Genomic DNA, 12,737 nt, shown 5'->3' on the forward strand with positions numbered 1-12,737 from the left:
AAACATTTTATGCATTTCTCACCTTTGATCTTCACAATAAGCTTCCAAGGGAGGCTCTACAATATTGTTGTTCAGTCCTTTCAGTTGTGTTCAACTCCTTATGATCCCATTTGGGGTTTTCTTGGCAAAGACCCTGTAGTTGTTTGCCATTTCCTTCTCCAGATCACTTACAAATGAGGAAATAGAGGTGCTGGGTTAAATGTCTGAGGCTGGATTTGAACTCAGTTCTTCCTGATTCCAAAGTTCTATCCTCTTCACCGCCTAGTTGCTCTAATTGCAAGTATTAGTTATCAATTAACATGCACTGCTTTGCCAAAGCACTATGATATGCTGGAAATTCAAAAACAAAAATCCCTTCAAAGAGCATTCATTTGGAAGCTGAGGGTGAGACACCATATGCATTTGAATATATACACAAACCTATACACATATATACATATTATAGATTTACATATTTGTAATCTACTCAAAGGGAAAAAATAAAGGTAGCTAAGGAGAGAAGATAATAGTAGTTAATATCTCCTTTGTAAGAGGGAAGAAAAAAGAAACTTTAGGCCAAAAATATTTTTTACTTATTTCAGAAGACAAAGGTAGGAAGAAGAAATTAATAAACCTAGTAATGATGTGGTATCATAAGAGAAAATTATGAGGGGAAAATATCACCAAAATGGCCAAAACAAAACAAAACACAAAAAAATGATGAGCACATAAAGAAAATCATGACTCAGTTGAATTGAGTATATATTATCAGTGTAAGTTATGCCCAGAACAATCTTAAGATATTAAATTAATCTTCTTAAAATACCAATAAATTCAGTAGTAGAAGACTGCCTTCAAATCAGTAATATTTTTCCTCTTCTTATTTCTTTTCTCCCCTTTTGAAAACTCTTCTTTCTTCTTATATCATCTCTGACCTTTCTCACTCTTTACATCCTATTTCCACCTTTGGTTTTCTATCATTTTTATTATTTCTTTCCCAATCTCACATGGACAGTGATTAAAAGTTATCAAGATAGATGGACCAATGACATGTCTGCTTCTGTCCATTCTTGCCTTGCCTTCCACAGTCTTCAGCATTTATTTTGAAGGCCTCTTGATATTCTATCCCCATGATGAGTCCATATCAATCTTTGGGCTAGAAAATATAAACAATTGCTTGAGGAGATTGATCCAACTGGACAGAACTGGATGGCTGAAGTTAAACAGCAGACTAGAGACAGGAAAGTCAAGAATCAGAGAGAAGTTTAATTTCAAAGTGAGAAAAAGAGCTTATAAGCAAGGACCTTTCCTCTAGTGGAGTCACCTGGGGTAGTAGAGGGAGATGTCCATACCAATATCCACGCAAAGAGCTTCAGCCCTGACAATGAGGGGTAACAGTAACAATAACAGTTTTATCATAGCCAGTTCATGACCAAAACATGGATACCTGTCTGGCTGTCTGAGCTCTGAGAACTGGTCAAGGTTTTGGTCAAAGCAATACAAGAACTATGCAGGATTTTCCAGAGGAGAGATCATCTTAGGGTGAATGCAAAGAACTGTTTATGTCAAGCTCAGGTGCAGCTTGCTTGTTGAGCCTTATGATTAGAAAATAGGGTTCCTCATAATAATTTGATCCATATGAGGGTCAATTAACACAGGAACCAGAGATATTTAGTCTGATAATGAAAAAATGGGGAGGAGAAATGGAGTGGCAGGCAAAAAATAGCTATTTTTAAGTATCTGAAAATCTGTCCAGTGAAAGAGAGACTAAACTTGTTTCATTGCCCCTGAAGATAATTTAACCTAAGACCCAAGCTTTAGAAGTAATAGTTCTATGTTGTGCTGAAATATATTCTCCAATGACTTTTCCTATCATCTTTCCAGACAGAAATATGAGCCTAAGGAATTAAAATGATTCAAATATTGATCCATATGCCTCTAATAATGATTTCTATACTTTGATGCTTAATAATTTGAAGATTCTTTAGTCATTTTGGCTTAAGCATGCCCTCCACTCATGTAATTGCTACCTATCCTATTCACTTAATCTTTTGAAGATTTTTGTCCATCTTTTCCCACAAATTCTCCATGGTAAATCCACCCAATTTGCTATAGACTCTCCTTTATTTCAATTTCATTCAAATTATCAACATTGATCATGAACTTAGGTACTATCTATTTTTGGTGTTCTGAGTAACCAAGAACAATGATAAGCATTCATACAATTCATATCTTGATTATAAAAGTGTGTATATATTCACATATATATGTATATGTGTATGTTTGTACATATTCATATAAATATATGTATAGTATTTATACATGTGGACTGCACATATATAATATGGTTTTATATACCCATGTAATAATAGCTATATATATATATATATATATATATATATATATATATATATAATGTTTTGCAAATATGATCTCATTTGATCCTCACAACAACACTAGAAGGAAGGAGTTGTTATTATCCACATTTTATAAATGAGAAAACTGAAACAATTAAGTGATTTGTCCAAGGTAACATAGCTAGTATCAGAAACTGGATTTGAACTAAGATTTTCCTGACTTCAGGTAAATTATTTTATGCACTACACCATCCTACTGCCTCATTTCCACAAAATAAGCTCACAAGATTAGTTATAGGAACTAAAATTGTGAATTTATGATATAAGGAACTCCAAGATGAGGAAATATCCTCCACCAATGTAGAGTGGCACCTGTTCTACAGATTACAGTATTAAGAACTGCTTAGAACACTGAGAGTTTATGTGACTTGCCTAGAATCACAAAGGCAGTTTGTAGCAAAGACTGGACTTGAATACAGGTCTTCCTGGCATTGAGGCCAGTTCTTCATCCACCAGGCCATATTGAGGCCAGTTCTTTATCCACCAGGCCATTTTGGATGTCTACATATACATATATGTGTCTATAATGAATGCTTTTATATATATATATATGTGTGTGTGTGTGTATATACAGTATTATATATGTGCATATGTATGTATATATACATATATATGTAGATGTAGACAGAAAGATAGTGGATATGTGTGTAAACAATTATATGGGATAGGAGTAAGACCAGTGATTTCATTGGTACAAAATTTCCAGGTGAGGAAATTCCATATACCAAAGAAGGTTCACATTTCCTCTTCAAATTATAACATTAAGAATAGTTTAGAACACTGAGAAGTTATTTGCCCAGGGTCACAGCTGGTTTATGTCACAGTAAGAACTGGAACCCATATTCTCTCTAACTCTAGAGAGAGTTAGCTTTCTAACATGTTGCCTGCTCTCCCTCTCTCCCTCCCTCCCTCCCTCCCTGCCTCCCTTCTTCCCTCCTTCTATCTTTCTAGCTCTCTTTCTCTTTGTCTCTGTCTCTCTTTCTGTCTTTCTGTATCTCTCTCTCTGTCTCTGTCTCTCTGTCTCTCTCTCTCCCTCTCTCTCTCTCTCTCTCTTGCTCTCTCTCTGTCTCTTTGTGTGTGTGTGTGTGTGTGTGTGTGTCTGTCTGTCTGTCTGTCTATCTCTGTCTCTCCATGAATATACATATATACCTTTTTAGTCTGGAGGTATGATATCATTGGCATAGGAAAACTGATGAGGAAACATCTCCAGCAATACAGAATGGCAATTGTTTTGAAATATAATAAATTTATTTCTGTGATCTTTAGAGTGCCAGATTTATGATTTCATTTATGCAGAATAATACCAGTGTGGAATTTCCCTCCACAAATACAGAAACTTCACGGTAACATATACTGACAAGTTTTCCGGGGTTCCTGGAGGTAAAGTGACTTCCCTGTTGCCTCCTAGCTCTTATATATCAAAGACTGGATTTAAAACCAAGTCTTTTGATTCAGAATCATCCCACTGACCTTCTAACATGTTCATTTCAGGACTTTATTCTCTATTAATGACAATGAACTATGTATGGCTAAAATAGGGCTTCAGAAATTATACCTAAGCCATATTTCATTCCAAAAAAAGAATAGAATGAACAACTGTCCAAACTTATCACTTTACATGGGTGGAAACTGAGGCCAAATTAAATGAAATTACTTGTTAAGTCAAGACAGCAGTAAAGCTGGATGGAGTACTTGGAGCTTGCAACTGCCTAGTCCTATGCACCTTCCCTTTCACCAGTCTACCTTCTTATTCAATGTACTCTGCTCATCAGTGCTTTGTGAGCCATTAGTCATTGTTACTATCACCATCACTACCTTGAGCAGAAAATTGTGCATCAGGGTGGGAGGTCATGGAACAAGAGCAGATTCTAACTGAGCAACAACAAACACACATGCTGAAAAGCAGTCATTCTCCAGGCAGAAGCTGTCCACTTTTAATGGGTCTGTTTCTCTATTGTTTAGCAATGTGAAGATAAGTGGGGCCACTTATGTGCTCTGGCTGACTTCTCTCTCGCCCTGAACGAAAGCATACAGGAGATCAACAAGCATTCATTTAACAATTTTGAACTCCGCATTGGTAAGTACAAGATGAGATTGCCTGTGAAGAGGAAAGCCCAAAAGGAATCCCACAGCTTCTTGCCATCAATACTAATAGACAATCATAACTTGAATTTATTTGTGGAACCCTTTACATTTACAGATATTTTCACATACCTTATTGATTGAGAGATCAATCTTCACAACAACCCAGGGAGGAAAATGGGTTCTAAAAGGATTATTATTCCCTTTCTTAAAAGAAGGAAACTGAAATTTTCATAGGTGAAGATATTTGTTCAAAGTCCATAAATGCTTTGCCCATAATACTAACAATAGTAACAAACACCACTGCCAAAAATAATAATAGTTAACATGTTAATATTTTAAGGTTAACAAGTCATAAAGAAATGTATTTTAAAACAATTGTTTGGTGTACATATAATTTTACCATTTATTAAAGATGAAAGCAAATTTGCGTACGAATGAGATGAATGTCCTTGTTGAGTTTTACATAAAGAATTAAATCTTATGGAAAGTGCATCTACATCCAGAGAAAGAACTATGGAGACTGAATGTGGATCAAAGCATAGTCTTTCCACCTTTTTTTGTTGTTGTTATTGTTTGTTTACTTGTGTTCTTTTTTTCCTTTCTTATGTTTTTTTTTTTCCCTTTTTGATTAGTTTTTTTTGTGGAGCTTGATGAATATGGAAATATGTTTAGAAGAATTACACATGTTTAACTTATATTGGATTGCTTGCTGGCTTGAGGAAGGGGAAAGGAGAGAGAGGGGGAGAAAAATTTGGAACACAAGGTTTTGCAAAAATTGATGTTGAAAACTATGTTTGCAAAAAATAAAATACTATTTTTAAAAAAAGTATTTAAATCTTGGAGAAATATTTGATAATTTTCACTATTGCCAAAATTTTTACAACCCTCCAGTCAGTTATATGACACCATATTTTTAAGTTTAAGAAGCTTTGAAATATACAGTCATATAATATAACTTATTTACTGAAAGAATAGATTTATTTTAATTGTATTTATATAAATATGTTTAGATATGTATAGATAACATATATATGTATATATATATATAACATTTATATAAGTATATAGCATTTTTATATATGTACTTATACACATATGAAAATACTCATATGTTTATATAATCTATTCAAAATAAATCTTTTTTTTTCAATTGGTCCTCCCAACAACCCAGGGAGTTATAGGCTCTTTTATACCCATTTTTCAAATGAAGAAACTGAAGCTGACAGCAGGTAAGAGGTTTGCCCAGGACCACAGAGTTAGCAAGAGATAGAAGTAGAATTTGAATTCATATAATCCTACCTCTAAATCCAGCATTCTTGGTCCTAAGTACATAGGAGACATATAATTCATTTTTATTTAAAGAAGTAGTGAAGTCAGGTCCTCTGACTGAACCCCATTATTCCAGAGGCCTCTTAGACTACGCACCTTTTATGTAGGAAGCCCTCCCTAACAAACAAACAAGGTGAATATTATGATTTTTATAGCATAATCCTAATGAGTCATTTTTAGAAACTCAAAATCCACAGAATTCTAAAGAAAAGGGCTTTAGAGATTATGCAGTACAAGCCTTTAATAAATAAGTTGTTCCTCTAACATGTTTGTAATTAACCTATAATACTTTTACTGACAAAGTTCTAGATAAAAGGAGGAAAAAATAATTAAAGTTCTTGCATCAAAACCAAGCAAAATTATGAAGAAAACAAATGTTTTAGCAACTACTCTTCTTCATGAAGATACTTTACAACTTCTCTTTATCCTTCATTATTCACCTCTCCTGTGCTACTAACCCACAGTCTACCTAGAGTCCACTAATTCGATCAATTGAGTAATACTTTATATAACTCATTTGCAGAATTTATATATTTTTGGAGAATACAAAAAGTATGCAATAATGATAGATATCATCATCATCATTGTTATTCAAAATATAATTATGTATTACAGGTTTACAAAGTACTATTCAAATATTATCTCATTTTATCCTTACAACAATCCTTCAAGGTAGATCCTGCTATTATACCCATTTTACAGATGAGGACTTTGAAGTTAAGTAACCTATCCAGGCGACATAGTTAATGAATGTGTCTGAGAATAGATTTAAACTTAGGTTTTCCTAACTCCTGGCTATTTGCCCAAGTAGATATATGCAAAGTATTTTCTTTTTTTTCCCCTGAGGCAATTGAGGTTAAGTGACTTGCCCAGGGTCACACAGCTAGGAAGTGTTAAGTATCTGAGACCAGATTTGAACTCAGGTGCTCCTGACTTCAAGGATGGTGCTCTATCCACTGCATCACCTAGCTTCCCTATACAAAGTATTTTCAAGAGCATCTAGCACAGTTGACTTAGTAAGTGCTTAATAAATGGTTAGATAGCTAAATGGTACATTGACTAGAACACTGGGCTTGGAATCAGAAAGACTTATATTAATGAGTTTAAATTCAGCTTCAGGCACTTACTAGCTGTGTGACACTGGGCAAGTTACTTAACTCTGTTTTCCTCAGTTTCCAACCTGTTTAAAAAAAAAAAAAAAGCTGGAGAAAGAAATGGTAAACTACTCCAGTAGCTTTGCCAAGAAAATCCCAAATGAGATCCTGAAGACCCCAGCACAACTGAAATGACTGAATAAATATTGGAAAATAGATAGACTTTCTGGAGGCATTATCATAACTACTTAGTAGTTATATACTGTTTTAAGATTTGATAAAAGTAAGTAGCTAAAGCCAGGAAGATTTTTCTTCCTGAGTTCAAATCTGGCCTCTGATACTTAAAGGCAGTGTGACCCTAAGCAAGTCAATTAGTCTTGTTAATTATCTATCTGTCAATGAGTTACAAAAGAAAATGGCAAACCATTCCCACTCTATTATCTTTGCCGAGAAAGGCCTAAAAGGGGTCAGTCACAGGCAGTCAGACATGACTGAACAATAACAATAAGTGCTTGTTGAATTAATTAAATTAAACTAGCTATTCTTTAGATTCCATCTAATTCTATCATTCTGTGATTGATGACCAGAGAAGTGTCATACAGTTTGATTTAAGCTCTTATATCAATGAGAAGAATTTATTCTCCCTCAAACTTAAATGAGCTGCTTTACTTGAGTTGAGGGGTGAGTTCCCCATTACTAGAAGTCTTCAAGTCTAAGTATGGAGTCAGATGACCTCTGATATTTCCTTCAGCTCTGAATGTAAACATCTCTAAAGGCCATTTTCAGTCTAAAATTTGGTAGTGATTCTCCTCCAGTTTGAGTTCGTGCTAGCCTTTGTCACTCTCCAAGGATGGCCCTGCTTCTAGTTCAGCAATGCTGTGATATGTGAGTATGTCCCACAGGGTAACCCCCAGTAGAGTCCATGAAGCTTCTCAGGCAATCCCACAAGCATATTTTCAGACTGTAGTCTCTTATTCCTTGCTTTTTCTCTGCATGTGTCAGTCTGCCCAAACATGAGTGAGCTCTGAGGATGACCTTGGAGGAGGTGCCATGAAGGAGACCCAAGAGAGGGCTCAGCTTCTGACCCTGTGGCTAAGAATAATCACAGTGAATGACAATTCTCAAACTGCATGTGACTTCCCCAGCTCTCTGCATGTTGATGAGTCCATTCTGAATCATTGGCTGCCAACTAATCATTGGCATGTTCAGGGAAAGCAAAAAACTCAGCAATTCAAATCAATTCAGTGAGCATCTTTGACAATCAAAGCAAGAACAAGTAGCTGTTCTAAGTACTTACAATTTTTATTTAGTCATGTATAACCTTACATGACCCCATGTTTGGAGTTTTCTTGGCAGAGATAATGGAATAGTTTGCCACTTGCTGCTCCAATTCATTTTATATATGGAGAAACTGAGGCAAATAGGGTGAAGTGACTTGCCCAGGACCACATAGCTATTAATATTTCAGGCCACATTTTAACTCAGGTTTTCTTGACTCCAATACTGACACTATCCACTGCACCACTTAGGTGTCCTAATATACTGTTATTCAATTGTATCTAACTATGACCCCATTTGGGGTTTTCTAAGCAAATATACTGAAATGGTTTACTATTTCCTTCTCCAAGGCACTAGAGATATAAAAATACAAAAACAAAATGTTCTCTTCCTTTTAGGAGTTTACATTCTACTGAGTGGGTGCATACAATATATATGAAATAATATTATTTATTATATCATTTAATATGTCATTTATATTGCGCTTTAAAATCTGCAAAACACTTTAAAATATTCTCATTTTACGCATAACAGTTCTGGGAAGTAGATGCTATTATTATTTTGATTTACAGATGAGGCAATGAAATTAAATGACTTATCCATGTTACACAACCAATAGTGTCAGAAGCTAGATTTGAACTCAATTTATTCTGACTCCATGTCCATCTTCCTATTTACTCTACCATCTATCCATACTGTACAAGTTAGTATATATAAAATAACTTCAAGAGGGAAAAAATGACTGGGAAATTTACAGAGATATAGAAACTGAGCATGGAAAGAAGCTAGGGATTCTTTGAAGCAGGAGTGATGAGAAAATGCAAGGACACATGCAGGGAACAGCCTTTTACCAATGAGAGGTGGTAATATATAATATTTAGTTGACTGGGGCAGCCAAGTCGAACATTAGACCTGGGCAAGTCACTTCACCCTGTTTGCCTCAGTTTTCACATCTGTAAAGTGAGCTAGAGAAGGAAATGGCAAACCACTCCAGTATTTCTGCCAAGAAAACTCCAAATGGATTCCTGAAGATATAACTGATATAATTGAACAACAAATTTAATAGGCCATGCATTGAAACTTAAAGATTGAGTTAGACTTCTTTCAGATTGTAAAAGGAAGCCAGGAATATTCTTTTGTGTCATGATCTTATTTGGCAGTCTGGTGAAATCTTTTCAGTATGATGGTTGTTTTCTATTTTGTTTTATTTTGTTTTGGGGAGCAGGAAGGTAGAATTTGAAAGAAATACTAAATTCAGTTAGAGATTTGTGAGAATGCAGGTGAATTTTTTTTCCCCATAAAAGTTCATGGTTGACAACCCAAGGTCTAAGACATCAGGTATCTAGGAATTCAGATACATAATTTCTCCCAAGGGAAGAGAGAGAGAGAGAGAGAGAGAGAGAGAGAGAGAGAGAGAGAGAGAGAGAGAGAGAGAGAGAGAGAGAGAGAGAGAGAAGAGAGAGAGAGAGAGAGAGAGAGAGAGAGAGAGAAACAGAGAGAGAGAGAGAGAGAGAGAGAAACAGAGAGAGAGAGAGAGAAACAGAGAGATAGATGAAGACAGAGAGATAGATGAAGACAGAGAGATAGATGGAGAGAGCCAGAGACAAAGAAACAGAAAGTCAGAGATAGAGACAAAAGAGAAATAAAGACAGAGAAACAAAGAAACAGAGAGACAGAAAGAAAAACAGAGTCAAAGAGACACTTACAAAACCTGGAGCTTCTGGAGCTATATGGCTTTTACCATAATGTTCCTCACCTGGCTGGATCACATTCATCTCTACAGCCAAAGTATAAGAAATAAAGAAGCGTCAGAGGATCACAGCTCAGAGACCATCTAGTCCAACCTTCTCATTTTAGAGTTCCCACCCACCCAAAGGCCCATACTCTGCTTACTTTTCAAAGCCACCTGCTAGCATCTCCAAAGTTTTATCCCAGTTTTACAGATCACAATACTGAAACCCAGAAAGTTACATAGTCCCATTGAGGCCACTGGCAGATGTGCCTTCTTTTTCATACAGAATAATCATGCTTTAACTTTCTTTTTAGCAATAGATAAAAACCATAAAGGTTCAAGGAAATATCACTTTTAAATTCTTTGCCCATACACTTCCTTTGCAGGTATCAGCCACGGATCTGTGGTAGCAGGAGTGATTGGTGCCAAGAAGCCGCAGTATGACATCTGGGGTAAAACTGTCAACCTGGCAAGTCGTATGGATAGCACGGGCGTCAGTGGCCGGATCCAGGTGCCTGAGGAGACGTATCTCATCCTCAAGGACCAAGGCTTCGCTTTTGACTACAGAGGAGAGATTTATGTCAAGGGCATCAGTGAACAGGAAGGAAAAATCAAGACGTATTTTCTTCTGGGAAGAGTCCAACCCAATCCACTAATCTTACCACCAAGAAAACTGCCTGGACAGTACTCCTTAGCAGCTGTGGTCCTAGGACTGGTTCAATCACTAAACAGGCAAAGACAGAAGCAAATACTCAATGAGAACAACAACCCTGGCATTATAAAGGGACATTATAACCGACGGACTTTGTTGACTGCCAGTGGACCTGAACCCACAGCCCAAGCAGAAGGCGCTGATAAATCTGACTTGCCATAATAAGCATTTTTCTTTGTGTTCCTTTTTTTTGTATTTCTTTTATATATAAAAAATAAATATACTAATAAAAAGGTTTAATTTTTTTTAGAATAAGGATGCTTTTACTGATCTTTGGTGAGTAGCATTTGGAAGAAGCCAGTCTTGGAATCATGGAGTGAACAGGACCTCTGAGATTGTGTAGTCTAACATCCTCATTTTACAGCTGAGGAAACTGAGGACTAGAATGAAGCAGCTTACCCAGACAAATTAGTAGCAGAGCCATGAGCAGAGCTATCAAGCCCCAAGGTTCGATGTTCTATCCACTGCACCATACTCCCTTATAAAAGTCTTTTAATCACTTTTTCCTTAACCTGGAAGCACATGAAGTAGATAGCAATTGCAGCAAGGACAGGTGAGATCATATCCCAGTAGACCGTTGAAAATAGTGGCTTTTGCAATAGAAACATGATTGGCAAGACTTTAGTGAAAGCCAGATATGAAAGGAAACATGAGGAGATCACAGCACACTTTTCATTTTGTAATTATTGATAACATTTCGTCCATAAAATCCAAGGTTTATTTATGTGCAAACTCTTGCTTCAAGAAGTTATACACAAACTGTGGGAGTGAATAGTATTTCCATCTAAAGAAATAACAATTCCTGAAATGTATGTGACACTTTATAATTCCCTAAAGCACTCTCACATATATTACCTCTTTTGATAAAGAAAATATGTGGAATGGAGAAATCTGAGTCAGAAGTTATAAGATAAGACTAGAAAGAAGCTAGGAGCCCATTGCAATTGGTAAAGAAATGTAAGAAAATAATTTCTGTGCCTATTTAAATGCTACTTTAAGTATTGCTTTAAAGAAGCCATTACTTTGATAAATTCTCAAGCTTAGGTGAAAGTTTCTTCAAAATGCATTTGATATCCTTGATTTTTTAAAAAAGTGACAGGTAAACTCAAGGATTATAAACCCATCATTAATTGCTCTATTAAAAGATGCCATATATATTTGAGCAAAAATAATTACATCAATAATAAAATTTTACATTATTCATTTAATACTTGACAACTTTTGGTACATGTTCACAAAAATTTTCTCTCTTAAATCTCATCATAGCCCTGTGAAATAGTCAAAAGAAGTATTGCTATCCCTGTTGTACAGATGAGACTCAAAGAGAAGTAACTTGCATAAATTGACCAGTATTGAAACTTAAAACCAAATTTGGTTCAATTCAAACTCAACAAATCAGAAAGAGGTTTCTCCAAAACAGTGATTTGTTTGTTGTTTGTCGGGCACACAAAATTCAACCATACATTGATTACTTAGGAAAAGTTTTAGCTCAAAAACAAATATGATAATCCACAAAATAATTTCTTTGCAAGAAGAATTTTAGTTTTAATATGAAAACCCTAACATTACCTATTCATATATTAAAAATACAAAGAAGTTGGTTATGGATTATTCCATCCTGACGTTCCAGTGAACTATTTGGAAGTTTTGCCAAGAGAAAGTTTCAGAAATTAAGGTCCCAGCAATCCAACAAAAATTGTCAAGATTGACCAGGGAAAGTGGGGAAATATTTCAGCCTTAAATACTTAATATAACTTATTTTAAAAATAAAATTTAGTATAATTTCACAGAGTTGGCTCTTTCATCACCTAGAAGATTCTAGTTTCCAGAAAGTTTCCCCCCCCCCCAATTAGGGGAAGAATATAAACCTCTGATTCCAAAAAGTTAAATCAAGTTAATTTAATGGCAAGAGTTCCAGATTTTGAGTTAGAGGACCTAAATTTAAATGTTGGCTTTGCTACATACTTTCCATGCAATGTTGACCAAGCTAACTAACCTCTCTGGGGGTCACTCTTCATGTCTGTAAAAGGAAGGGATTAGACTAGATGACCTCTAAGGTAAACTACAATTCTAAATCTATATGTCCAGGCAAAGGAAGGCTATTTCTAATT

General features: G+C 35.5%; 1 protein-coding gene and 1 long non-coding RNA gene across 3 annotated transcripts in view; one reads left to right on the plus strand and one right to left on the minus strand.

The window, feature by feature from the left end:
- Positions 1–10,798, plus strand: part of ADCY8 (adenylate cyclase 8) — a 411,706-nt gene extending 400,908 nt beyond the window's left edge. For both annotated transcript variants that reach the window (XM_074265464.1, XM_074265467.1), the window contains 2 exons: positions 4,359–4,473; positions 10,301–10,798. In XM_074265464.1, the coding sequence (XP_074121565.1) occupies positions 4,359–4,473; positions 10,301–10,788 (603 nt within the window). In that variant the 3' untranslated portion in view covers positions 10,789–10,798. The remainder of the gene's footprint in view (positions 1–4,358; positions 4,474–10,300) is intronic.
- Positions 1–12,737, minus strand: part of LOC141541337 (uncharacterized) — a 77,315-nt gene that overhangs the window by 28,232 nt on the left and 36,346 nt on the right. The window lies entirely within an intron of this gene.

Source organism: Sminthopsis crassicaudata, chromosome 1, assembly GCF_048593235.1.
Source record: "Sminthopsis crassicaudata isolate SCR6 chromosome 1, ASM4859323v1, whole genome shotgun sequence".
NCBI classification, from domain to species: Eukaryota; Metazoa; Chordata; class Mammalia; order Dasyuromorphia; family Dasyuridae; genus Sminthopsis; species Sminthopsis crassicaudata.